This window comes from Enhydra lutris, unplaced genomic scaffold, assembly GCF_002288905.1.
Source record: "Enhydra lutris kenyoni isolate GAN:26980312 unplaced genomic scaffold, ASM228890v2 scaffoldscaffold64, whole genome shotgun sequence".
NCBI lineage: Eukaryota > Metazoa > Chordata > Mammalia > Carnivora > Mustelidae > Enhydra > Enhydra lutris.
This window is the reverse complement of record NW_019154148.1, coordinates 7,408,365-7,436,288: the sequence shown is the minus strand read 5'-3', so window position 1 is coordinate 7,436,288 and position 27,924 is coordinate 7,408,365. Positions and strand designations below refer to the sequence as shown.

Sequence of the window (27,924 nt, the reverse complement as noted above, 5' to 3'; positions counted from 1 at the left end):
GGGCCAAAGGCAGAGGCTTAACCCACTGAGCACCCAGGCGCCCCCAAAGTGTTTCGTTTTTATCATTTATCATTTTTTTAAGGTATATTTGACACATAATGAACTCCAGATATTTTCAAATTACGATTTGAGACCTTGTGACCATATGTGTGCAGATGTGAACCCATCTCTGCAGTTAAGGTAGAGAACATCTGCACCACCCTCAAAAGTATTGCCTGCCCGCCTCGAACTCTGTCCCTTCCCACCTGCCACCCAGGTGTGGCTAATTTCTTTCACTCTTGATTTCATCTTTTTTTGTTAAAAGGATATATCTATATCTATATGAAAAGAATGATACAAAATTATGCTTTTTTTTTTCAGGGGGTAGGATGTCTGGTTTCCTTCACTCAGTATAATTATTAAGAGGTCCGTTGATATTTTTGCATATATTATTAGTTCATTCTTTTTCCTTACCCCTGCTTACCAAGTGCTATTTCATTATACAGAGAGGCTGTCCTTTGTTTATCCCCTCAGTGGAGATTTGGGTTGTTTCCAGTTTGGGGCGATTACAAATAAAGCTGCTGTTAACATTTGTATCCAAGTCTTTGTGTGGACACACACTTCCATGTCTCTTGGTTATAATGACCTTGGAATGAAATGGTTGATTGTCTGACAGGTGTATGATGAACTTTCAAGAAGCTGCCTAGTTGTTGGGCAAAGCCACTGTATCATTTTACATTCCCACCAGCAGCATAAATAGAACAGGAGTTCTATCTATACACGTAATGCATCCTTTTCCTTCTGGTTGCTTTTAACATTTTCCCTTGATCACTGGTTTGAAGGAATTGCCTTGATGTGATTTTTGTCATGTTTATGGTCTTTGAGTTTCCCTGAGATTCTTGGATCTGTGGGTTTATACTTTTCATCAAACTTTGAACAATGTTCTGGCCCTCACTGCTTCAAATATTTTTTGCTGTTCTTTCTCTCTCTCTCCCCCTCAATTTGGGGACTCTGCTTATCTGTGCACTTGAAGACCCAAAGTTCACTGATGCCCTTCTTTTTTTTTTTTTTTCCTTCATTCTTTCTCTCTGTGTTCATTTTGGATAATTTTTGCTGCTGTCTTCAGGTTCACTGATCTTCTCTTCTGCGATGTCTAATCTTGCCATCAATCCCCTCTGTCCTGTCTTCTCACTCTAGAATCTCAGTGTAGGTATTTTAGTATCTTTGACACCTCTGCTGAACTCCCTGAATGTGTGCCTTGTGGTCACAATCCTTGTTTTATGGTCTGCGGGGGCTAATTCTAATGTGAGAGTTGTGGGTCTGTTTCAGCTCACTGATTTTTCTGCTCATTATGAGGGCTGTTTTCCTGCTGGTAATTCCTTCCTTCCTTCCTTCCTTCCTTCCTTCCTTCCTTCCTTCCTTTCTTTCTAAGATTTTATTTATTTATTTGACACAGAGAGAAAGAGAGCACAAGCAGGGAGAGCAACAGAAAGAGAGGGAGAAGCAGGGTCCCCTCTGAGCAGGGAGCCCAATAAGGGGCTTGATCCCAGGACCCTGGGATCATGACCTGAGCTGAAGGCAGTTGCTTAACCAACTGAGTCACCTAGATGCTCCCCCACCCCACTGGTAATTTCTTATCAGACACCGGATGTTATGAATTTTACCTCATTGGGTGTTGAATATTTTTGTATTTCTTTTTTTTTTTTTAAAGATTTTATTTATTTATTTGACAGAGAGAGTGAGAGAGGGAACACAAGCAGGGGGAGTGGGAGAGGGAGAAGCAGGCCCCCTGCTGAGCAGGGAGCCTGATGGGGGTCTTGATCACAGGACCTGGGATATGACCTGAGCTGAAGGCAGCTGCTTAACAACTGAGCTACCCAGGCACCCCTGATATTTTTGTATTTCTGTAAATTTTTGTGAGCTGTTTGGGTTACAGTTTGGAAATAGATCCTTTGGGTCCTGATTTTAGGATCCATTAGCTGGGACCAGAGCCATGTGTAGTCTAGGACTGATTACTCCCTATCTCAGGGGCAAGACCCTTCTTGGTGCTGTACTCTGATTTGTGAGTGTGAATGAGGGGGTTCACCTATCTGGCTGGGGGAATGGGCACCCTTCCCGGTCCCGTGTAAGAGCTAGGTGCTGTTCCCTGTGTTCTTTTGGGTGGTTCTCCCCCTGGCCTCGCATCATTGCCTCCTGCATGTACTGATAAGGGCCCCAGGGAACATCTGCAAAAAACCCTCCCAGACCTCTGGTTCTCTTGGGTCCTCTGCTCTGCAGCCCCAACTGTCTGGCATCCCTGGACTCCTAGGTCCATCTCTTTTTTTTTTTTTAATTATTTTAGGGACGCCTGGGTGGCTCAGTTGGTTAAGCAGCTGCCTTCGGCTCGGGTCATGATCCCAGCGTCCTGGGATCGAGTCCCGCATCGGGCTCCTTGCTCCTCAGGGAGCCTGCTTCTCCCTCTGCCTGCCATTCTGTCTGCCTGTGCTTGCTCTCTCTCCCTCTCTCTCTCTGATAAATAAATAAATAAATAAAATCTTTTAAAAAAAATCATTTTATAGGGGCGCCTGGGTGGCTCAGTGGGTTAAAGCCTCTGCCTTCGGCTCAGGTCATGATCCCAGGGTCCTGGGATCGAGCCCCACATCGGGCTCTCACCTCGGCGGGGTGCCTGCTTCCTCCTCTCTCTCTGCCTGCCTCTCTGCCTACTTGTGATCTCTGTCTGCCAAATAAATAAAGAAAATCTTAAAAAAAATTATTTTATATAAATTCAATTAATTAATGCAGAATGTAGTATTAGTTTCAGAGGGAGAGGTCAGTGATTCATCATTTGCATAGAACACCTGGTGCTCCTTCCATCACGGGCCCTCCTTAATGCCTGTCACTCAGTTACTCCATCCCCCCACCCGCCTCCCCTCCAGCAACCCTCATTTTGTTTCCCAGAGTTAAGAGTCTCTTATGGTTTGTCTCCCTCTCTGATTTTGTCTTACTTTCATTTCCTTCCCTTCCCCTAGGTCATGATCCCAGGGTCCTTTTGTTTCTTATGAATGCAGTCATATGATAATTGTCTTCCTCTGGTTGACTTATTTCACTTAGCGTAATATCCTCTAGTTCCATCCACGTTGTTGCAAGTGGTAAGATTTCATTTTTTGATGGCTGTGTAATATTCCATTGTATATATACACACCACATTGTCTTTATCCATTCATCTGTCAATGGACAGCGGGGCTCTTTCCATAGTTTGGCGATCATGGACATTCCATCTTCCTCTCTCCAACTTCAGAAGACTGCCAGGCTCCATGTCTGTTTTCTCTCCCTGTGCTGCAGCCTGGGAACTCTCCCCAGGCAGGAAGCTGGAGCCCTTGTTCTCTGTCTGAGATCACTCTCCTTTCCTGCTTGGTATCAGTGTCTTCAAAACCTGTGTTTCCTATGTTTTATTTGCAGATTTTTTCGTTGTTTTTTGTTTTGTTTTGTTTTTTTGATGGTGCTATTTTATGCAGGAGGATAAATATAGTTATGCTACCGTATCTTGCCTGAAAGTAGAAATCCATGATGTGGCTTTAAAAATTTTTTGGAGTAATTTTAGATTTATAGGAAAATATGCTTACATATGCACATAACCACAGCATACTCATATTACTATTAACTGTGATACCTTACTCAAGCAGGTAGAGTTCTAAGACAACCCTCAGGATTCCCACTCCTTCGTGTCCACACTTTGTACTCCCCTTCAGTGTTGGCAGCACCAGTGATTATGATAGGATCACTCCCGGGACTGAGTTAGCAGTCAGTTGACTGAGTTCATTATAACATTTATCCTTGGTAGGCCTGGCATAAGCAGGTGAGTCCTTAGAAGGCACTGGGCCCCTCCTGGAGTCAGAGGGATCTGAAACATGAGAGGGTGTGTGGAGGGGACCACAAATCAAGGAGTTGTGCATAGCCTATGGACACTGAGAGCTGCCCCTGGCCAGCAGCCACCAAGAGAATGGGGCTCACAGACCACAAGGAACCACATGGGCTTGAAAGAGGACTCAGGAGTGCAGAAAGAAACACACAGCTGATGCATTGATTTCAGCCTCAGGAAACCATGAGCAGAGAACCAAACTGTCTTGTGTCCAGAACTTCGACTGCAGAAACCCTAGTAAATAGGTGTTGTTGGAAGCTGCTGATTTTGTGGCAATTTGTTATGCAGCAATAAAAAACTAATACAATTACTATTAACTAAAAAGGACCAGGTCCGGGCGCCTGGGTGGCTCAGTGGGTTAAGCCACTGCCTTCGGCTCAGGTCATGATCTCGGAGTCCTGGGATCAAGTCCCGCATCGGGCTCTCTGCTCAGCAGGGAGCCTGCTTCCTCCTGTCTCTCTGCCTGCCTCTCTGCCTGCTTGTGATCTCTCTCTGTCAAATAAATAAATAAAATCTTTAAAAAAAAAAAAAAAAAAAAGGACCAGGTCCAATTCCTTAGTAACAAAATCCCACTATTAATCTAGCAAGATCTCAACAGAGAGTAACGTGAGGACCAGCATGAAGTCGTGGGTCCATTCCCACCTCCTCCATTTTTTTTTCCCACCTCCAATTTTTTTTTTTTTTAAAGATTTTTATTTATTTATTTGACAGACAGAGATCACAAGTAGGCAGAGAGGCAGCAGAGAGAGGAGGAAGCAGCCTTCCCGCTGAGCAGAAAGCCCGATGCGGGGCTCGATCCCAGGACCCTGAGATCATGACCTGAGCCGAAGGCAGAGGCTTAACCCACTGAGCCACCCAGGCGCCCCCCCACCTCCAATTTTTAAGATGATTTTAATACACCCAAATTGTGTCTTGGTTGGAGAGGGTTAGGATTCTGATTAATAATAGATACATCATATGAGAAAATATTTGCAAATCATATATCTAATAAAGATGTAGTATCCAGGGGCACCTGGGTGGCTCAGTGGGTTAAAGCCTCTGACTTCGGCTCAGAACATGATCCCAGGATCCTGGGATCGAGCCCCGCATCGGGCTTTCTGCTTGGCAGGGAGCCTGCTCCTCCTCTCTCTCTGCCTGCCTCTCTGCCTACTTGTGATCTCTGTCTGTCAAATCAATCAATCAAATCTTTAAAAAAAAAAGATGTAGTATCCAGAAAAATGTAAAGAACTCTTATAGCTCAACATCAAAAAGACAACCCTATTTAAAAATGGGCAAAGGATGTGAACAGACATGTTTTTAAACAAGACATGCAAATGATCAGCAGGCAGATGAGAAGATACTCAACATCATTAGGCATTCGGGACGTGCAGATCAAATTGCAGTGAGATACCACTCAACACACACTAGGATCTGTTGATGAGGATGGAGAGAAGCTGGAACCTTCATACATTGTTGGCGGGAATATAAAATGGTTCCACCATTGTGGAGAAGTTTGGTAGGCATTCAAAACATAATGTATGGCCTTACCATATGACCCAGCAATTCTATTCTAGGTATATACCCAGGAGAATTAAAAACGGTACTCCAACAAATACAGACCTTCATGTTCACCGCTGAACAGTTCACAATAGCCAAAAGGTGGACACAGCCCAAATGTTCATCAACAGATGAATGGATAAAACAGTTGTGGTATAGACACCCAGTGCAATATTACTCAGCCATAAAAGGGAATGAAGCTGATTCATTGCTACAGAGTATGGATCTCAAGAACATTATGTTAAGTGAAAGAAACGGGATACAAAATGTCATATATTATGTCATTCAGTTCCAGAATACGTGACTCCATAGAGACAGAAAGATCGGCAGCTGCCACAGGCTCAGAGGAGGGAGGAACAGGGAGCAGCTGCTTAGCGGGCACAGGATTTCCTTTTGGAGTCATGAGAATGTTTTGGAACTAGAAAGAGGGAGCTAGGTAAAGGGGTGGTTGCACTTGCCACCAACCGTTCGCTTCCACATTGTTCACTTTAATTTTATGCTGTGTGACTTTCACCTTAATGCAAAAAAATAGATGTGTTATAGAAAATAACAAAGCTGTATCTTAGTGGGTGTTAAAGGGCTTTGTGATTTTTTTTAAAGATTTTGTTTATTTATTTGACAGAGAGAGAGAGATCACAAGTAGGCAGAGAAGCAGGCAGAGAGAGAGGGGGAAGCAGGCTCCTCGCTGAGCAGAGAGCCCGATGTGGGGCTCAATCCCAGGACCCTGAGATCATGACCTGAGTGGAAGGCAGAGGCTTAACCCACTGAGCCACCCAGGAGCCCCAGGACATTATGATTTCTTTTTTGCCCATTTTTTAAAAAGGGAACTACAGACTTTATTCAGAACTCCCTAGTTTTTCTCTGAAGTCCCTTTCCTGTTCCAGGATCCCACCCAGGATACCATGTTGCATTCCATTGTCATGTCTCCTTGGTCTCCTCAGTCTATGACAGTTTCTCAGCCTTTCCTTGTTTTTCATGACCTTGACAGTTTTTGGACATACTGGACAGGTAGTTTGTAGATGGTCCCTCAGTTTGGGTGGCTCTTATGATCAGACTGGGCTCTGAAGGCTTGGGAAGAATAGCACTGAGGTAGATCGCCATTGTCATGGTGTCATGTCAGGGGTCCACGATGTCGCATGACTTATCACTGGTGACATGAACCTTGACCACTTGGTTAACGTAGTATCTGCCAGATTTCCACGTTATAAAGTCAGTTTTCCTTTCTCTGCTTTTAGGAAATGAATCTAGCCTTCACTCAAAAAGAAGGGAATTTAGCTCCACCTCCTGGAGAGGGCAGTATCTACATATATTATTGGAAGATTTGTCTCTTCCCGCTTATTTATTCAGTCATTTATATCAGGATGGACTCATGGGTTTCTAACCTATTCTTTGGCTAATAATCCAATACTGTGTTTTTTATTTTGTGGCCAAGTTGTTCCAGTTTTGGTCATTCTGAGCCCTTTCAGATAGGTTTTGTATTTCTTTGACATAACTCTTTCCCCACCTCCTTTTTTCAGAAAGGTCTTTCTTACTTTCTGCCACTACAAGGCACTTGAAGTTCATCTTGTATATTTCCTGGCCCAGGCCTAGAACCAGCTATTTCTCCAAGGAGCCCTGGTTCCTTTTCTTGGAGAATGGCATTTAGAAACCAAGATTCGGGTACTAGGTGGGCTCGTTGCTTCCAGGATATCATTGGTGGTCGGGTCTTTTCTGCAGACAGCTAGTGTATATATGCCTGAATATTCATTCCCCGGTGTACACATACCTATGCATATTATGTCTGTATGTCTCTTCCTGTGTACATTAGATGGGACCTTGGAGTGGCGTCTCTGACTCATCCAGCACCACACGGATCATTCTGTCTTTCCCCCTTTGTGTATTTGTAACTTCTTTCTTGGACAACGAGAAGCCCAGCTCTCATCACTCATTCAACCCTAATGTCTACACGAAGTAGTTTCAAAATTGCCAACCTTTCAGAACTGCCCTCTTAATGCCCGTTGCCCAGGGAGAAAGTGAGCAACAGCTTTCCTTGCTAGGGTACAGCATCTCTGTAGGGCTCTTTTTGTGTTCAGCCTGATAGTTCTCCATCAAAACACTGTTCCGCCCAGTTACTTAGGTTGCCGGCCTGCCTTTCCCCCCACTTGCAGCAGTCTTAACAAAGTTACATTCATTCGTCACAGCCCATGTTTCATCCAGGGATTCTCCGACCTCTTGGTTGATTTTTTTTTTTTTGGGGGGGAAGAATTTATTTATTTATTTATTTATTTGACAGAGATCGCAAGTAGGTAGAGAGGCAAGCAGAGAGAGAGACGGGGAAGCAGGCTCCCCGCTGAGCAGAGATCCCGATGTGGGGCTTGATCGCAGGACCCTGAGATCATGACCTGAGCGGAAGGCAGAGGCCTGAGCCACCCAGGCGCCCCTCCTGGTTGATTTTTAAAGAAAATGTGTATCTGTTAAAGTTCACTCTTTGTGACCTCCAGTTTTATTTATTTATTTTTTAATATCTTATTTGAGAGAGAGATGGGGAGGGAGATCACAAGCAGGAGGAGCAAGAGAGGGAGAAGCAGACTTCCTGTTGAGCAGGGAGCCCAATGCGGGGCTCTATCCCGGGGCCCCAGGATTACAACCTGAGCTGAAGGCAGATGCCCAACCGATTGAGCCACCCAGGTGCCCCAGTCTTACTGTTTTTGACAAATACACAGCGTCATGTGTCCAGCACCTCCGTGCCATACAGAACAGTTCCATCGGCCCCTCACTGTCTCCTTGTGTCTCCTTGTACTTCAGGCTTCACACTCCTCAACCTTCAGCAGCCCCGGATCTGATTTCTGTTTTTTGTTCTGTCTGGCCCAGGGGTGGGTGGCAACTTTTTGTTTGTTTTGAGGTACAAAGTTTGCTTGTAAGCGGAGGTTGCCATGCTCTGTGATTAGAGCTGACTGACAGCTGGAGGCAGGTCCCACCCTGATGCTTACCCAGCCCTCTGTGGTCTTAGTGTTCTCATCTGTAAATGGGCATAACAGCAGTCCCCACCTTCTGGAGGTAGGGGGCATATGGGCAGGTCTGAATGAGGTAAAAGCTGTTAGCACCGTGTCCGGCCCACTGTAAGTAATGAGGAACTCAGTAATAATACTTCGTGTTTGTTATTCTCCCCATCTCCATGATGAGGTATGAATAAAAGAACGTCAGAGGCCAGATCTTGCTGCCCTCTTGGGCTGCTGGGGCAGGGCCCCCTCCCTGTGGGGGCTGGAGCAGAGAGGGTCCTCTGGCGCTTGTGGTACTAGAATTATCTGTCATTCATTCACAGATTGATCTCGGCAGGGAGACTTGAAGGTGTCATTTTGGTTCTTCTTCCACTTCCACGCTTTTTTTTTTTTAACTGAGAAGATAGTATGACAGCACAGCAGGGACTTCTAAAGATGTAAATCCGGACACCCACGGGGACTCGTGTTTTGGTAGCTGCTGCCTCCCCATGCCTGAATTTTTACACAGATACAGACTTTTTATTTATGGTATCATAAACATCCCCCCCCCCTTTCTTGCTACGCAGTGTTCCTAATGACATTTCACGAAATATGACAGTTTCCTCGGGGGCGGGTCGCCCTCCGTCTCTAAACCACTCCCACTGGTTCGGTGTGGCGGGTGCAGTTTCATGCGTGGCATTCTTTGCTCCTGCTGATTTTTATTTTCCTGAGATTTCTTTCCTAGGGCAGGAATCTTCTGTCGAAGAGGCTAGGAACATCTTTGTGGCTTTATTTGTACCATTTTACAGAAATAAACCGTGATATCCTTCTACGTGTATTAATCTGTATTTCATCAAAATGCACCGGTTCGAGGCTGTGATCAAACATCTGGCCGAGGGTGCCAGACTAGTGCTCCCACAGCTCCTTAATATATTTATCATCCAACAGTGTAACTGACCTTTTCTGAGAACCACGATCTCCCCCTCGCGCCTGCTGCCCCTCCCCCACCCCGAAACTTGGAGTTCTCTTCCGGGGGACCCGTGGAGGGAGCAAGTCTCAGTGACTTTTCTCTGAAACCCCTCCTTTATTTACTTTTGGAGTCAGGACTTGTTTGCATATGTAAAACCAGGACCATATTGTTTCCAGATGGGAGGGGTGTTGCCAGATAATTGGATGCAAAAAAAGAAAGAAAGAAAAAAAAAGTTGAGGCCTTTAAATCGTTTTTACAAACCTGGACACAGAACAATATTTTCTTAGAATTAGAGAAGAAAAGGCGAAGCATGGAAATAAAGATTGTGGGATTGGGTTTCTAATTCAAACATTTCAGCTTGTGTTCATAGCAGTGGCATTTCAAACCCACAGAAGTGAAGGGTCTGGAGAGGGAGGATGGGGGGGCGGGGGGGGGTTAGGGGACTTGCAGAGGAAACACTAGATTCACCATCTAATCCAGAGGGACACGCGTGGACGGAGTTAGAGTCCAAACGAAAACTCGTTCCCATTACGCTAGGACCCCACCTACTAGCATTAACAATAAGGTTATCCGCACCACCACCACCCCCCGCCCCGCCCTCCCCAGTTTCCTGTTTAGTTTTTTATTTTACGATAAGAGCAGTTTGGAAGTAATTGTGCATCCTATCAGTATTTGATAAAGCCTCCCTCCCTTTCAGCCGAGCGGCCCGGAGGTGAGGGACTGTCAAAGGCGAGCTGGGGTTTAGCCTGAAATGCTCCGGTTTCCAACCGGGAAGCGAGTGCGGCTTCCAATCCGTCTCGCGACGATAAAAACAGAGGAGAGCGTCTGGCACAAATTGACCGGCTGAAACGCGAAGGCTGGATAGGTTTGCCGCGTGCATTTTGAAATCTGTAATAGTATCTGCAAATACGGCGGGGGTGGGGTGGGGGGTGAGCTCTGAGGCCCTGCTCCGGCCGGTGTCTGCATCCGCCCGCAGCTTCCACCCTCCAGTTCAGAGGCGAGGATTGCTAGTGGGCGACCGGGCCCACCCAGCTGGGGGTGGGGCTGGGGGTCGGTGGTTGTAGGGCTGGGAGGGTTGCTGCGTGCAGCTGCTGCGCTGGAGGAGCCGTTCTCACTCCGCCCCCCCTTCCCTGCTTTCGAGAGCCCAGGGCAGCTCTGGGGGCCTCTGGAGCCTTGGGGCCCGCGCTACTCCTAGGGTCGCTGTGGGCCAGGTGCACCAGAGCAGGAGTAACCGGTAGGGGTCTAGCTGGGAGCCTGCGTCCAGAAGCCTATCCAGGTTTTGATTTCTGGGGCAAGCTGAGGCCTTGGGGGGCTGAGAAGGTGGGGGTGAAGATGGGCAAGTTAGTGCATCTAAAGGCATACCCTTCCCCACCCCAAACACCCCCCCCCCCCCGGGCCCCCCCCCCCATTCGTGGTACTTCTGCCATTCAGCTGGGGTAGGGGGGGCATGACCACAGCCCGGTGTTCCCTCAAAACCTGCAGGCCTTCACCCCATCTCTGGTGGGTACCAGCCTCTGTGGCTCATCTGTAAAATGAGGGTGAGGCTGGCAGGACTGGAGGTGGACCTGGAAGTACCTGGCAGGTGAGCTCCTGGTGCCCTGCTGTTCCAGCCAGTGGCAGACCCAGCTTGGCTGAATTCCCAGCTCCTGTGAAATTTCCAGGCTTGGTGCTCGGGGGCTCAAAACTGGGGGTGCCCTTCTCACCTCCTCTAAAGCAAAGCTTTAAAAATAACAGCTCGGAGGACATCTGGGTGGCTCAGTCGTTAGGCGTCTGCCTTCTTCTCAGGTCGGGATGGAATCAAGTCCCGCATCGGCTTCCTGCTCAGCAGAGAGCCTGCTTTTCCCTCTGCCTCTGCTGTGTTCCCTCTCTTGCTGTCCCTCTCTGTCAAATTAGTAAATTAAAAAAAAAATCTTAAAAATAACAGCTTGGTGGGCGCCTGGCTGGCTCAGTCTGTAGATTGTGTGATGCTTGATCTCAGGGTTATGAGTTCGAGCCCCAGGTGGGGCACAGAGACGACTTTTCAAAAACAACAGTTTATTTGCTTGCTGTACCGTCTTCAAGGTATCTTAAATTTTTATTTACTTATTTTTATGGAGAAAGATGCCATTTTAAAAAAAGATTTATTAGTTTGTTTTGAGAGAGAAAAGGATAGAAAGGGAGTGGGCACAAGTGGGAGGAGCAGAGGGAGAAGGAGACTCTCAGGCAGACTATGCTGAGCACAGAGTCTGATGTGGGGCTCGATCTCACGACCCTGAGATCGTGCCCTGGGCCAGAAACACATGTCAAACACTTAACCCGCTGAGCCACCCAGGAACCCCGAGAAAGATTATATTTTTATGTTTGAACCTTCTGGTGGTAGTATCACATTTTGTCATTCAAGTTATCCCATTTGGGGTTTCCTTTGTTTTGGAGGGAGATTTTTTATTTGTTTGCTTCCTAGGGAAAAGTTGATACTTTATTTTTATTTTTTATTCTTTATTTTTTTGGTTAGGACTCAAGTCTTTGCTTGCTTGGGGATTATGGGCCTGTCATTTCACTCTTCTGAACCTGGCTTTGGGTTTGGGGACTAATTTCTTTATTTTCCAAGCGAGTCCCCTGTGTGCGAGGTAGGGAGGTAGGGACGGTAACCCGGGCTTCCGAGAGTTTCCTCCCACAGGCCCATCAGGTGATGATTATGCCTCAGCTGGACTACAAGTTAGCAGAATAGTGGAGCTGGGATGTTTGATCCTATTTCTGGGGTAATTCTTTTCCCTTCCCCCAAATCTACCGCAGGGCTGGGCATGCATAGAGATTCTTGTTCAATGGACTGAGCCAAATTTTCTAGGCCAAGGATCCCTGCTGGTAAGAAGGAAGGAAGATGTCATCAGGGTGAATTAGGACTGGGCCTGGGGTCTGATGCCCCATGGGCTGCAAGGGATGCAGCAAGGGGGCCTGGGGTGTCCTGGGTTTGGGTCCCATCTAAGGACCAAGGGTTGGGTGCCAAGGCCCAGCCTCCCTCTGCTCAGCCCTCCCCTCTTCACAGAGACTACATGGTCACTCTGACTTTTCTGGATTCACGTTTGAAAATGCTATAACAGGGACACCTGGGTGGCTCAGTGGTTAAGCATCTGCTTTTAGCTCAGGTCATAATCCCAGGGTCCTAGGATTGAGCCCCGCATTGGGCTCCCCGCTCAGCGGGGAGCCTGCTTCTCCCTCTGCCTCTGCCCTTCCTCCTGCTTATGCTCTCTCTTTCTCAAATAAATAATAAAATAAAATCATTAAGAAAAAAATTAAAAATTTAAAAAGAAATGAAACCGCTGTAACAAAGCAGAAACTGCCACCTTTTCAGGGACTCCCACGTGATTGTTACACGTTTCTTTCTTTTTTTTTTTTTTTTAAAGATTTTATTTATTTATTTGACAGAGAGAAATCACAAGCAGGCAGAGAGGCAGGCAGAGAGAGAGGAGGAAGCAGGCTCCCTGCTGAGCAGAAAGCCCGATGCGGGGCTTGAACCCAGGACCTGGGATCATGACCTGAGCCAAAGGCAGCGGCTTAACCCACTGAGCCACCCAGGCGCCCCTACATGTTTCTTTTTGTTTCTCCTCTTGGACTAAAACTAGCTGTAGCACTTAACCACCTTGTAAAGAAAATATGCCCAACAGTACCACCCCCACTGTTGATCTTTCCAATACGGTGGGGTTTGCTGATTTTTCCACTTTTGCGCCTGTGCACTCTCAAACTCATGCTCGTTTTTTTTTGCCCCCCCCCCCTTTCCGATTCAGAAGTTGGAGGGACTGGCCAAGCACCGGACAGTTCGGGAAGCACCGACCGCGTGTGTCTGCCCACCAGGTAAGTGGGTGTTTGATCTTTGCGGGCCCCTGACTTTCGAGGTCCGGCCTCCTGTCTCCTGTCTGCTCAGAACTGCCAAGCACGTGGTCTAGACGCTGGCCCTGGGTTGTGGCTTGTGGACCATCTGGGGGGATCTTTCTACCTTTGTCTTCCTCTGACCAGCTCACCAGTCAAGGATTCTAGCCAGGTTACCTGACCTGGTTTGATGAGGATGGTGGTCTATTAGAAACTGTTAGAAGTGACTTGTGCTGTCACTCCATCCACCAGCCACGGGGTCTGGCTTTTCCCCATTTACTTCAGCTGGCCGAGACCTGAGGTTCCTTGAAAATGACCTTCTCCATATTGGGAGATGCCCTGGGATTTCTGCATAGGTGGACCTCGCAATGTGAGAATCCACTTGGAGAGGATTTTATGGGCTGGCTTGACTTAGTCTTTAAGAGGACCTCCTACATTTTAACAGGAGGAACAAGGACTTGACAAGCAATGCCGTCATTAGCAGACCAGGAAGTCAGACATTTGATTCAGTGGGGAGAAAAACAAATTAGACCCACAGATGAGTTTTTGGATAGAACAGGAATGGTTCCTGTTGTATTTCTTTTGTGTTTTCCCCCCCTTCCTCTTTCTGAGTGCTGTGTGGATGTCGATTCATGTGAGTTATGTGGAGAAGTATTTTTTAAACTGGGAGTCACAAAGCGTTCGTAGGATAGGAAATCAGTTCCGTGGGCTGCAGCCAGCGTTTTGAAATTTTGAACTGGCTGTAGACTGGAATCAAAATGTATTGGAGTGAAGTTTTTCCTTGAGCTATTTTATTGGAGTGTATGACCTGGATGGTGATGGAAATGGGTTTCCTGCTATGCGATGCTGACTGGAAGTTTGAAAGTCCCAGATACAGATGATTGGGGGGTGGGGACGCAGGGAAGGGGCACAGAGTTCCTGGGTTAATCTAAGTTGGGCCCAAATCTTGGTCTGCCGTTTATTAACTCTCAGGATCTTTATCGAGAATGGATAACAATATGGGAGTGGGCTCTGTAGGCTTTTTTGAGATTCGTATTTGAGTCAAAGCCCATGACCCGGAGACAGTCCTGTGACCTGCTTTCCCTTGGTGGGGGGGGTGGGGAGTCCTGAACCACCAAGAGAGGCTCCAAGAGGGTCCCAGCTTTTTTCCTAGCACTGAAAGCCTAAACGGACTCCCTTACCCCCCAGCTCTGATCTGCCCTGCAGACTTTTCGAGTCTGGACCCGCCCTCTGCAGCTTGGGGCTCCATCTGATTTGAGATGCTTCCAGTTGCCCACTGCCCCCCCATGCCCAGCCAGTTCCTTCTCACGGCCTGGAGACTGTGTGATCTTTTGTCAGATCCTAGGAGGTCTGATAAAACAGATAAGCATGGCCAGAGAAGGGAGACACCCTCTGTGTGCTGCCCATTGTGCAGTGGGCCCTCAGCGGGAGCTGTGGAGCCAAGAAGGGGGGCAGGCCTTTTGCCCATTCCCCCCACCCCCTGCCCAGCCAGGGGTTGGAGGCCTGGCAGGGCTGTGCCCTGAAATGGCCCCGTGACCTCAGACAAGGGAGGGACCTGTGCCTTGCTCCTCTTGTCATCTATAAAATGGTGTAGAGGGTTGAATGAGGTCATCTAGGACTGAGGGTGGGCCCTAAGTCCAATGACAAGTGTCCTTAGGAGACAGAAGGGAGAGGTTTAAGACACAGACACACAGAGGAGAAGGCCTTGGGAGCACTGGGAATGATGCACCTAAAGGCCAGGAACGCCAAGCCTTGCCCATAGCCACCAGAAGCCGGCCAGGGGGTGTGGAGGGGGTTCAAAGAGAACCAGCCCTGGTGGCACCTTGACTTTGGACTTCTGGCCCCCAGAACTATGAGCGAATCAGTGCCCCGCCATTTTAAGCCATCTCATTTGCGGCAGTGGGTTGTGGCAGCTCAGGAAACTAGAGCGGGCTGGAATGCAAATCACCCCGAGGACCTGGAGCTTGCGGAGGGGGAGGATCGAAATCGGGAGCCCCCCTCCCCCATGCCACCAGTTTTCATTCACCTGCCCAAGGAGACCCTTCTGTACTGCTTCTGCAGACAGCTCCAGGCTTTAGACACACGTCCCTTGGGGTAACCCAACACCCTTTTCCCGTGTGACCTATGTATTTACACATTGAAAAATGAGCTGGAAGTTCAAAAAGTTTCCGTAGTTTCAAAGTGGTCATTTTTGTGTAGGAAGTGACATATGACGTGATTGGAAAAAGTGCAGGGACTGTTAAAGATTATCCGCAGAGAAGGATACTCCTTCCTCGTGCTCCCCAGTTCTCCTGCTCGCCTTTCTAGGGGCTCGGCCAGCATGCCCCTGTGCTAGAGCAGAACTTTTGCCATATCCTGCAAATACAGCGGCCACTATGGGCCCCCTATGGCTGCTGAGCCCTTGACATATGGCCAGGGCCAGTGGGGAACTGAATTTTAGAATTAGTCCTTAATTTTCATTTCAGCCACCACACATGGCTAGTGGCTTTGGTATCGGGCGGCTGGGTTTTGGAGGTAGTGCCTGTATATTTCAGACCGGGCCTGGAGGTGTCAGGCTGGATGGACAGGAGCCCGCAGTCTGTTGGGGGAGGCCCCGTGCCCTCAGAGCAGCAATTCTAGAACTGCAGGAAGGGCTGGGATTCCCTTAAGGCTGTCCTGTGGCAGAGGAAGGCACAATCTGGTCCCCTTTTGTGCTAAGACCTGTCATGACCCTGGAGCATCCTAAGGGAGGGGTCGGGACTGGCTCCCAGCACCTTAGAGCCGAAGAGCCCTGGGTTTGACGTGACTCTGTGATGTGGTCCCATCTGGCACTTCCTGGGGTGTTACTGGTCCTTGCAGGAATTAACTCTGCTAATGCCGATCGCTGAGTTAATTGGTGTGCCTGGAGTATGGGATGCATTGATCGGCAACGTCTGGGTCATGTGCCTGTTCTTGGATCTGGGGGAGCCCCTTGTTGGGGGGATTGACCCCCCCAGAACCACGTGGGCTAAGAATGGGTAGGGTAGTGACCACAAGGGGTATTCCCAGGGTGCTTCTTCCCAGAAGAAGACAAAATAGATTTAGCTGGGCAGTCATAAATGAGAGCTTACCACTCTGGGGGGCAGCTGGTCAGCCCAGTCCAGGGGGGCCCTCAGCTGGGGACAGTAGACAGAGTCTGGGTTTGACCAGAGGCTTGTCTCCACTCTGGGCACAGAAGGGCAGTCTTTTCCCTCTGTTGAACTTGTCCAACAGTCTGCCCGGCCCAGTGACAAAGCGCGTGGACTCTGGGTGCTGACTGCCTAGTTCAAATTTTGTCACTCACCAGCTCCATGACCTTGGACACTCACCCCCTTCTCCTCTTGCTGCCTCAGTTTCTCATCTGTGAAATGGGGTTTCCAGTAGAAGCAACATCAAAGGATTGTCCCAAGGATTGGATCAGTTTAATGCATGTAAGTTGTTTAGGACAGGACCTCTCCTGCTTCCCGAGAGTGAGCTGTGGTTACCATTAACTCAGATCCACCGTGCCCAGGCTAATCCAGACCCACCCGCGCAGCCTGTTACCTTCTCGATTCTCGCTGATGTCTGGCAGGGCTGCCAGAGAGGTGGGGCGAGGAGATTCCAAGTTAGTGGTTATCTGGGAATATTCTGGAGGGAAAGAACAAAGGCTTGGCACACCGCATTGGCATGTTCTGCTGGGACGTGGGTGTAAAAAAGCTGGTGACAGAGCCCAGGAGGGAGAGAACCGGAAGGGAACAGGAAACATGTAACCTGTGAGCTCCTGTTAACCACTAAGGGCTTCCAGAAGGAAGCACACAAAACCTGGGGCTCTTATCCCTTTACTGGTCCACACCGTTTTCCACCCTGGTTTCCCCCTGCCCTGGAAGTTTGTTAGGAACGTTTCAGAAAAGTGGCAATATTTCTCTCTCTCTCTTTTTTTTCCTGTGCCCTTGTATAACATACCAGAGATGTTGCCTGTCGTTTACCAATTGTGTACACCAGTGAACAGATTAATTGGAGTTAGAAACACGTGGCTCTGTGAGGGTGTTTGGAAGTTTGAGCAGAGGAGTGAAACCCTACAGAGGAGAGCCTGGTGTCCAACCTGATAGATCTCCTTGATAGTTTATGGCAAATGTTACCGAGTGGAACGGAAGTACAAGTTACATGTGTTCAGCCTGTTTATTTGTTGGCATAGCAGAGAGCTTCATGAAGGGTGCGTAGCAAAGAGCTTCATGAAGGAATCATTAGTCCCCTTTCTGAATTATTTATTCAGAGAATTTTAAAAATAACACTTTTTTTTTAACCCGCTAAAGCCTCAGTGGCTGGAATTTATGGTACAAAACAGTAGCTTGATGGCAGTCCTCCCGCTGTGTCAAACTGCACAGAGTTGAAGGAGTTAATTTGTGTGTCCTATCTTGTTTGCTTGTTTCTTGGCTGGAATACTCAGGAGGAAGGTCTCCAGAGCCCGCTCCATTATGCCTAAATATTTGTGCCTTCTTTCGTTCATCTCTCCCTACCCTCATTTTGTGCTTTCCCTGGGCGATATTGACAGAGATTGGGAGAGACATGGCGGAAGAAGCATGTCGTTGGAGGTCATGGGGCTGAATCAAGAACCTTACCGTACTAAGAATGGGAAGAGTCTGGAGAGAAAAAAAGTCTTGCAGAAGAGGAAAAAAAAATGGAGATCGTCCCAGATCAGGAGGACCTGGGCAGGGGGAAGATGATAGCTGGGCAGGGTTTGGAAGAGCGTTTGGCATCTCAGCCAGCTGGGACAGGGAACACATGCCACGATCCCACCACTTGGAGCAGAGGCAGCGGTGGGAGGTCAGGGCGGGTCCTGGTTAGAGAGGGATGTGGGTCTTATTCCAAGGGAAGACACGGCTGAGGGAATGGCAGTAGAGTTCAGCATTAAGAGGATCCCAGAAACAGCTCAGAGTGAGGACTGGGGACAGATTTGGTTCCTTCAGAGAAGCCCCTGGAGAGGGTCCTCTGGGTGGGGATGGTCTTTGTTTTGTTCCCTGCCATATCCCCTGCACCTAGAATGGTGTCAGGCGCGCAGTGGAAGGATGATCTACATCTGCTGGGTGACTTCTGTGGAGGAGAGGGCGTGAGAGCTTGACTGGGGGCCATGAGAGTTGATGGCAGGGAGCAGCTGCAGGAGGCACGGGCCCACATGGGGGATGGAACTCATAAACAGGATGGATGAGCACAGGAGGGGACAGAGGTGCCTGAGGCTAAGAGCCTAAGGGAGGTCGATGCCCGAACAGAGACAGGAAATCCCTGAAGAGGGATTTGGAAGGGAAGATGGTAAGCGTGGTGGTTTTGGTTAGTGAGTGGCTTCATGAACCAATTAGCAGACCCACTGATGGATGGGAGAAGATAATTAGAGATCTTTCCTTAGGGCATCGGTCCAGCTACTCTGAATCTGCTAATTACAAAATATACCCTGTCCTGTAAGTAAAGGTCGAGGCGTTTAACTATGTGCTGACCGCTGGAATTTGGAGATTTTCCTGTGACCACCAGAGGGAGCCCACTATATTCATTAAATTCTATAGAAATTTAACAGGAATTTAAAAGCAAAGGATAATTAATTTAAAAAAAATGACTAGAAAGCACCTAGCAGTGAGACACAAAGTCAGGCACCCACTCTGGTGTTTTTTTCTACCAAAATGGAAGATGCCTCAGAATTTTCTAGAAGATTCCAGAATTAAGTGGTTTCCTGGAAGCTGGGATAAATTATGGGAAGGGTAAAGTAGCCCTCAACAAATGCATTCCTAGAACAGTTGCCCCACCCACCCAATGTGTCTGGAGTGCCATCTGGTTTAGTCGTAGCTGAGAATCCTGAAGCTACGGGAAGAGAGGGACTCAAAGAGTCTTGACCTCAGCTTGGCCAACTCTGTGCCAACTCTTGGGTGACAGGTGCAACTTTTCACTGTGTGGGGTGTCACGTAACTTTGGAGGTAAGGGTTATTAAATTACTAAATGTCCTACAGATCAGGAATTGCTCACAAGGTGGCACTGCCTTTCCTCAGGGTAAGTTCAAGGGGGTCATCCTATCTGGCTTCTCACTGTCCTTCGGATGCCAAAGTGTATTCCACATGGATGGAAGACGTCAATGTTAAAAATGAAGCCACAGAGGGCAAGACAAAAATACAGCAGGTCACTGAAAAAAACTGTGAAGAAGAAGTAGACTTTTTAAGTGTTGAAGTCTGAAACCAAAAGGCAGTGGTTCTCAACCAGGGAAGATTTTGCCCCCAGGGGAGTTTTAGCAATGTTCGGAGATGTTTCTGGTTTGTCTCAGCGTGGGGGGTAGTGGGGAGCCACTGGAGTCAGAGGGGATAGAAGGCCAGGGATGTGGATAACCATCTTGCATCATATAGGACAGCCTCAACACAAAAAATTACCCTTCCCCAAATGTCAGTGGTGTCAGGCTGAAAAACCCTTCTCACTTTAACAAAGTTTAAAGATAAAAAGCTAAGGTGTGCCTGGGTGGCTCAGTGGGTTAAAGCCTCTGCCTTCGGCTCAGGTCATGATCCCAGGGTTCTGGGATCGAGCCCCCGCATAGGGCTCTCTGCTCAGCAGGGAGCCTGCTTCCTCCTCTCTCTTTCTGTCTGCTTCTCTGCCTGCTTATGATCTCCATCTGTCAAATAAATAAAATCTATAAAAAAATTTTTTTAAAGGTAAAAAACTGAAAACAGTTCAACATATACAGTACACATATCGTGAATATTCATGAGGTGTAAAGTGTTCTTGCAAAAGAATAAGGAAAAGTCAAAATGTTTTATGTGGAAGAGTGAGCAAAGAATATGAATGGGGATTCGCCAATGAAAAATACAAATGGTGACGCTTTCCTTCGGGGATACTTATGGGGCACCCAACTCTGTGCCAGGCACTGCTCAGGGAACTTCAAAGATCGTCCATTTAGAATAAATAGTGGAAATTCCCAGTAATATGAGATTCTGTTTTTCAGGAATCAGATTGATAATGTTTACATTGTTTTGATCTTCCTGGTGGGCATTTGTTGCAGATGAAGTCCAAGGGCAGTTGGCTGGAGGATTCTCTCTTGTTTGGGGATTCTGTCTTGTTCTCTTCAGGCCTTCAACTGCTTGGATGAGGCCCACCCACATTATGGAGGACAATCTGCTTTCCTCCAAGTCCACCTATTTGAATGTTAATCTCATCCCAAAAAGTGCTTACAGAAACATCCATAATAATGTTGGACCTCACACCTTCATCTCTTCCTTCTCTTGGGGTCCTCCTCCTCCCCACCTCAGCTCTCTCTCTGCTCAGTCAGTTGTCTTACCTGCTTCCTATGTGTGTTCAAGTCCTCCCTTCACCATCCGTCCACCACTGCCTCCTTTAGACCCACATTGGCTCTCATCCTTTCCAGACCTTTCTCAGAACAGGGCAAAGTGATATTTGGTTTCAAAGCCTTCCATGGTTTTCTGCTGTCTTTAGGTTCAAGTGTGCAAACTGTGTCTGGATATTTCTCCATCTGATTCCTGCCTCCTTCCCTGAACCCATCTCTCACATCATACCACCTTCCTAGCTCAAATCCTATGCCCTAGGGAATGACTTAGTTTCCAAAACCAGAACCTGTGCGTCATTCCTCTGGTGGAAGCAGCTCTCTCCTCCTGGTGGCTCTCCTTGAAGAATCCACCCACGTTCTTTCTTCAGGATCGATTGGCTGAATTGGGCTGGCTGGTTACAGATCCTCCATGGGGGTTGGCTGGGGTGACAGGAACCAAGGACAAACTTGGCCCTTGCGAAGGGAACATGCAGAACTCAGCTCTTTCTGTAAATACAGTGGGTGATTTGTGGTGTGACCCACGAGTCTGTTCAAGGATGGTTTCAGGGAAGGGCTAATAAAATCTATTAAGGAAGCTGCCAAGCCTGACACTGTCCTTCTGTCCAGGAGTGGGGTAGCTTCTCGCCCCCCGTGGGAAAGCCTCTTCGAGGGGTGTTGGCCTCCTTTTTTTTTTTTTTTAAACTTGATACTACTGACTCTCTTTCCATTCTTTCCAGTGTTTTCTTCACTTGGCTTTTTTTCTCTTTGCTCACTGAAGCATCTCTCTGGCCAGGGCTTGGCTCGGTTGAGCCGTGAGTTGCCCCCAGGGTCTGATGATTGGAATTATTTGCATTTGGTTCGCCTGGCCGGGGTCCCTTCCCTGTGAATCAGATCCGCTCCTGCTTCCTTGCCTTGGGGCACTTGCCGCCCCGTGTCGGAAATTCCCTACAAGGAAACACTTAAGAACTATCCTTTCTGGGGCGCCTGGGTGGCTCAGTCTATTAAGCGTCTGCCTTTGGCTCAGGTCGTGATCTCAGGGTCCTGGGATTGAGTCCCTGGGATTGAGTCCCGCCTCAGGTTTCCCGCCCAGCAGGCAGCCTGCTTCTCCCTCTGCCCCTCCCTCTACTTGACTCTTTCTCTTTCTCTCAAATGAATAAAATCCTAAAAAAGAAGAAAAGAATAGAAAGAAATATCCTTCCTGGAAAAGCCTTCCCAATCCTTTGCAGCTAACATCCCCTATACATTCTGTTCTAGCCCCTCCCTTCTTTGCCTAAATTGAGCAGGGTTGGGGAGTTATGTAGACCTGGGCACCCCCAGATGCCTCCCTAGATTGGAAAGCCTTGCCTCTGGGCAGGAGCACTCCCTCCATGTCTTCTCTGCCCTTGGACCGCTGAGCCCCTCTCCCCCCTTGTCGTCCTGGAGCTGGGTTACCCGCAGCTCCCCGCGCGCCCTCACCCTAGGCATGGCTGACCCCAGCTTGCCTTGCCTGGTCATGAGGCTGAGCAAAGTGGGGGTTATGGGCAGGAAAAGCTGCCCTTGCTGACTTGTACAGAGAGGCTTGGCGGTGGCAGAAACACAGAAATGTCCCCTCTCCCCCCGCGTCTGCTAGTTTGGCACTCTCTGTCCCCCTGTGCTGCGTGCACCCACTCACTTCATCGTCCCTAAGTATGTTGACAGCCGCGTGTCACCGGAGCCGAGCCCAGGGACGAGCCCCAGACCCCTGGGAGAGGCGGCCTGTGCGGATCACAGGGAGCAGAGGTTCACACAGAGCAGAGCGGAGGGAGCGCATCTCAGCGGATGGTGATCGAGTTTGCGTTGTCACTAGCAACAGAAGCCAAGCGGGGCAGACTTTGGGAGCACGGGAAAGTTCTGGAAGGAGTACTGAGCTCCCAAGGCGGACAGGATGGGGCGGTTCTGGGAATCTGGGCAGTGGCAGGTCCACAGGGGATGGAGGCCTCTCCGATGTGTGCCATCCAACTGTTTTTACGTGTGTCACTCTGCTTGAGGTTCGGGGTCCCTACTGCGCATGCCTGGACCCTGGGCGGGTTCCTCCGTCCAGGGTCCAGGGGCCTCCGCACAGGGTAGAGAGGCGGGGAAACGCGTCCCTGCAGGCTCCAGGATGACTTTCGGTGTCTGGGAGAGAAGTCCAGCTTAAGATGCGGGTCAATCCAGCTGTGAGAGCCGGCTGTGTGTGGCCACCCGTGGGCCCCGTGAGGCAATTCTTCAAACTGTCCATCTCCGTCTGTAAAAGGGGACAACGTTATATACTTGTGGGTTTGGGTTGAGGATGCTCTGAGGTAAATGCATGGGGAAGTGCTTGGCATACAGTAGGAATCTAATAATGTCTGTGGATTTATCACTAAGGAAAGTGATCTGTGGTCCCCAGGAGGTGGGTGGGAGACGGACACAGGTCCTTATTATGGGTGGTGCGTGACTGAGGGGGCGTGGGCAGCATGACACCATGTGGGGACACTTTCCGTTTGCTGCCTCCCCTGCAGAACAGAGTCTCATGTGTGCTCAGACTCTTGGTTCGTTTGGTTCCGGAATCCCCTAGTGAAGCCTCTGCTCCAAGATGGAGAAAGAAGCATCCATCTCCTGGCTCCTGGGGGAGCCCTTGAACTTGATTATCAGCAGGGAGCATTATAAAGCCCTTTTCTTTAGGGCAACCCTGGAGTTTTTTCCCCTGTGATGCAGCAAAGGCTCTCCTCTCCCCTGACCCCGCTGTTCTTTTTTAGTTTTTCAGCCCTGCCTTTAGAAATGGGCCTGAATGCCAGCCCAGCTGCCTTCCCCACGAGGTCATGGTTTTCATGACCCTGGGCTTGAAGTGGCCTGTTGCCTGGTCTGTTTCTTTAGAAGGAGCTTCGTGCGGCCCCCTCACAGGCTAGCACAGAAGTTCAAAGCCCTACAGGCTGAGGTTCTGTGCAGAACAGGGGCTCACGAGGAAGAAAAGTCCAGCAAACAAAGGCCAATGCATGGCCTAATTTGGATGAGGGCCAGACCTGGTTCCCCCATTAGACACCCACACGCCCACCTCCCCTGTGGTGCTTTCTGCCAAATGCACCTTTAAAAACGTATAGACAAGGCGCTTGGGTGGCTCAGTGGGTTAAGCCGCTGCCTTCGGCTCGGGTCATGATCTCAGGGTCCTGGGATCGAGTTCCGCATCGGGCTCTCTGCTCGGCAGGGAGCCTGCTTCTCTCTCTCTCTCTCTCTCTCTCTCTCTCTGCCTGCCTCTCTGTCTACTTGTGATCTCTCTCTGTCAAATCAATAAATAAAATCTTAAAAAAAACAAAAAACAAAAAACGTATAGACAAGGGGCGCCTGGGTGACTCAGTTAAGCGTCTGCCTTCGGCTCAAGTCATGATCCCAGGGTCCAGGGATCGAGTCCCATGTTGCAGGGGGTAAGGTCCCTTCTCAGTGGGGAGTTTGCTTCTCCTCCCGCCTCTGCCCCCCATTCATGCTCACTCGTTCTCTCTCAAATAAATAAATGAAATTTTTTAAAAAAAATTTGTAGACAAGACCACACATGCCCCTGGGAGGGTGAGGGCGGAAGGTGACTTGAGGCAGGGTGGGGAATGCACCAGAAGGACCGGACAGTGACTGTACCCCTGAGCATCATTGCCTGTCATCCAGGTGTGGTCACAGGCAGACTGTGTTGGCCCCTGGGCTTGCTGAAGGTCAGTGGTGTATGGGAACGGCATACTTATTAGCTGTGACTGTGTCCTCAGAGCGTTCAGAGGGAGTCTGGGCCTGGTCTTAGCACTTCCTCTGTGTATGTATGTACTGTGGGTTGGTGGGAGGCATGCATGGGACACAGAGCTGTTCCCTGAGGAAGGCGAGGAGCAGCTACCCAGGAGTGACTGCCTCTTCCCACTCCTCCCACTAGGACTTGGGCTTAATTTCCAGGAAATTCTTTCCACCCCATGTCTGTTTGCTCCCCAAAACGTACATCCTCTCCTCTTGCCTCCTTCCCTATTGGGATCCAGGAGCCCTGTCAGGAGGGGGTCTGCAAGGGTCATGCTCTGCTAGCAGGCCCCTAGCCCCTTCTCTGCTTATGGGGGCGGGTGTAGAAAAGCAGGGAAGGTGTATGTGTGGAGGGATTGATTGCATGTGGGGGGATTTGGAGGGCATAAACTCAGGAGGGAGGGTTTAGGGGAGGGGTAGTTTATAAGACGGTGAATGCAGGGAGGTTGCTTTGGTAGGAGAAAGTCGAGGTGAGGGAAGGGTGGGGGGTGTGACTCATGATCTCAGGTGTATCTGCTCTGTTCTCATTGGGGGTGGGGCTCTGAGCCCCTCAGGCTGGTGCCAGGTCTCCCCAGAATCTCCCCCAGCCCCCTGGGGCTGACTCACTGGGTCTCCAGATCACCTCTTGATGATGGAGTGGCTCCTTCCCAACCCAGAACCGACTGTATGCTTCCTCGTGAAGGTCCCTACGTCCCCACAGGGCCCCTGTTGTCTCCAGTTTTCTTAGCAGACTGACCTTCTTTTGTTTAAAAAAAAAAATTATTATAAAAGAAGGCTGTGCTTCTTCTGAAAGTTAGCCCCCTCCTCCAAACAACACAGCTCTGAAGTTCAAAGAAAAGTCTCTCTTGTCCCTCAAACCTCCCCACACTCTCCAATCCCATTCCCTGGATGTAAATATTCTACAAATGCACACATTTAAACTCTTGCGGAAATAAAACAATGCGTGGTATTCTGCACTTTTCTTTCTTTCTTTCTTTTTTTGTCTTCCCAATTTAAAGTTACAGTTCTCTGTCAGCCCAACCTGCATGGGCTCTAGGGGCCCCGGGCCAGCTTAGGTGGGACCCCCTTCAAATAAACAGCAGACCATGACTCCAGGCTGGGGGGGGGCAGCCTCCCCACTTTCCCTCTGCCTTCCTGGACCCCTGCCAACATTTCCTTCCACACTGGTGGTTTTCACTCTTTCCAGGGCCAAAGTCTCCCCTGCCTGTCTCCTGCTCCTTCTGCTGCTGGCTGCAAGCTTCCATAGGAGGCGGCAGAAAGGCGGTGAATACACAGGCCACTAATATTCTGTGTCTCTGCAGTGGGTAGTAGCTTTGGTCACTGTACCATCAGCCGATCTGTCCCTCCTCTGATGTCTGCCTCATTCTTTGTTGTCATGTTTCCTCCAAATAGAGCTTACCGTAGGCCAAACCTAAATTTGCAGCTCCGTGAAATTCGCACAGACAGCACACAACTGGGTCCTGGGGAAGGGCCAGCCCACGACCCACCCTGCAGAGACACCTCCACCCTGTCCTGCGCCCCCTGGCCTCTGCAGTTGCCCCCGGCGGTGTGTGTGGGAGGGGTGACTCCTATCCTACTTTCTCACACAGCAGACTGGCTTTGCCTGTTTTTGTCCTTTACTCTAGGTGGAATCACACAGTCTAGATTGTTTGTGTGTTTCGTGGAGCGCGATGAGCTTTGGCCGTTTTGCCCCATGTGGTTGTGGATTGCGCATTTGCTCATTTTACAGCTGTTGGGCGTTTGGACAGTTTCCCAGTTTGGGGGTCTTCTGAGTGGCCCTGCTAGGAGCAACTTTGTGTGCGTGTGTGTGTGTGTTTCTGTGAACATAGATTGCCTGGGCTAGACCAGGGCCTCTGCATTTCCACCCAGGGTTTACCTCCAGTTCACCCATTTCCATTAGGGGGACTAGAACCGCCCCCCTCTCCCCCAAAGGCTATCTGAGATCTTTGAGTGAGATTCGTGGGCTACAGATTAATCTGGGGAGAGATGACATCTTTACCATATTGAGGGCTCCAGGATATGAACATCGTGGATCGCTGCCATGTATGGGGGTTTTTGATGTGATTTGATAATATTTTATAGTTTGGAACGGGGAGTTCTTACACATTGTTTGTTAGATTTATTCCTAGCAATTTACTGGTTCTGCTGTTTAATCAACAAGTCAATCAATTAATTCTTAATTTTTATATTTAAATTCAGTTAATGTACAGTGTATTATTAGTTTCAGAGGTAGAGGTCAGTGATTCGTGAGGGCTATAACACCCAGTGCTCGTTACATCAGGTGCCCTCCTTAGTGCCTGTCACCTGGTTACCCCATCCCCCGCACCCATCTCCCCTCCATCAGCCCTCAGTTTGTTTCCTATAATTAAGAGTCTCTTAAGGTTTGTCTCCCTCTCTGATTTTGTCTGCTGCTGCTATTTTAAATGATAATAGTTTTGAAAAATTGTTTTCCGTTTATTGCCGAGAATTCTTCACGTGGCTCCTATTTCCAGTGTCCTTGGCACCTTTGCGCAAGGCTTAATAGGTTAACAACAGTCTTTAGATTTTCTGCATAGTTTTATCATCTTTTAAAAATTTTTTTTGAAGGGTTGCCTGGGTGGCTCAGTGGGTTAAAGCCTCTGCCTTCAGCTCAGGTCATGATCTCAGGGTTCTGGGATCGAGCCCTACATCGGGCTCTCTGCTCCACAGGGAGCCTGCTTCCTTCTCTCTCTCTGCCTGACTCTCTGCCTACGTGTGATCTCTGTCGAGTAAATAAATAAAATTTTTAATAAAAAAAATTTTTTTTTGAAGATTTTATTTATTTATCTGACAGAGAGAGAGAGTGAGCGCACAAGCAGGGGGAGCAGCAGGCACAGGGAGAGGGAGAAGCAGACTCCCCGCTGAGCAGGGAGCCCGATTTGGGGCTGGATCCCAGGACCCTGAGATCATGACCTGAGCTGAAGGCAGACACTTTACCGACTGAGCCACCCCAGCTCTGGTAGTTTCTGTCATCTTGTCTACAGTTTTATTTGTTTTCCTATTCTTTGCCTTTTATCTCCTTTATTGGACTCGCAGCTTTGGCTCAGACCTACCACCCTCGTGCTGAACAGAAGGATTCCCGGTTCTGGGGCAGACATCCTGGTTTCACAACCAAGATTGGAAAGCGCTAAGTACAACCATTGCTTTAGGGTTTTTGCAGATATTAATCAGGTTAAAGAAGTCTTCTCTTCTTACTTTGCAGAGAGGTTTGTTTTTCTTTTTATGTTAGTATTGGGTGTTAAGACTTGTCCAGTGACATTTCTGCATATTATGAACGGATCATATGATAGCTCGCCTTTTTTTTTTCTGTCAAAACAGTGAATTACATTGATTGATTTTAGTTGTTTTTTTTTTTTTAAAGATCTTATTTATTTAATTGACAGAGGGAGACACAGCGAGAGAGGGAACACAAGCAGGCGGAGTGGGAGAGGGAGAATAAACTCCCCGCTAGGTCTTCATAATAGCTTTATTAAGTCAGACCTCACAGGGGCACAGGGCTAGCTCAGTCAGAAAGGCATGCCACTCTTGGTCTCAGGATTGTGAGTTCGAGCACCACATTGGGTGTAGAGATAAATATAAATTTAAAAGAATTTTAAAATAATTTAAAGTAATTTAAAAAATAATTTAAATAATTTTAAATTATTTTTAATTGATCTTAAAATTATAATAATAACTGTAAACTACGTTTCGGACTGAGCTAGAATTATGCTACTATTAG

General features: G+C 48.5%; 1 protein-coding gene across 1 annotated transcript in view; it reads left to right on the top strand.

Annotated features, from left to right (window-relative positions):
- LOC111158877 (collagen type XXIII alpha 1 chain) overlaps positions 1-27,924 on the top strand; it is a 308,540-nt gene that overhangs the window by 12,305 nt on the left and 268,311 nt on the right. The window contains exon 2 of the mRNA XM_022521174.1: positions 13,102-13,168. Within this exon, the coding sequence (XP_022376882.1) occupies positions 13,102-13,168 (67 nt within the window). The remainder of the gene's footprint in view (positions 1-13,101; positions 13,169-27,924) is intronic.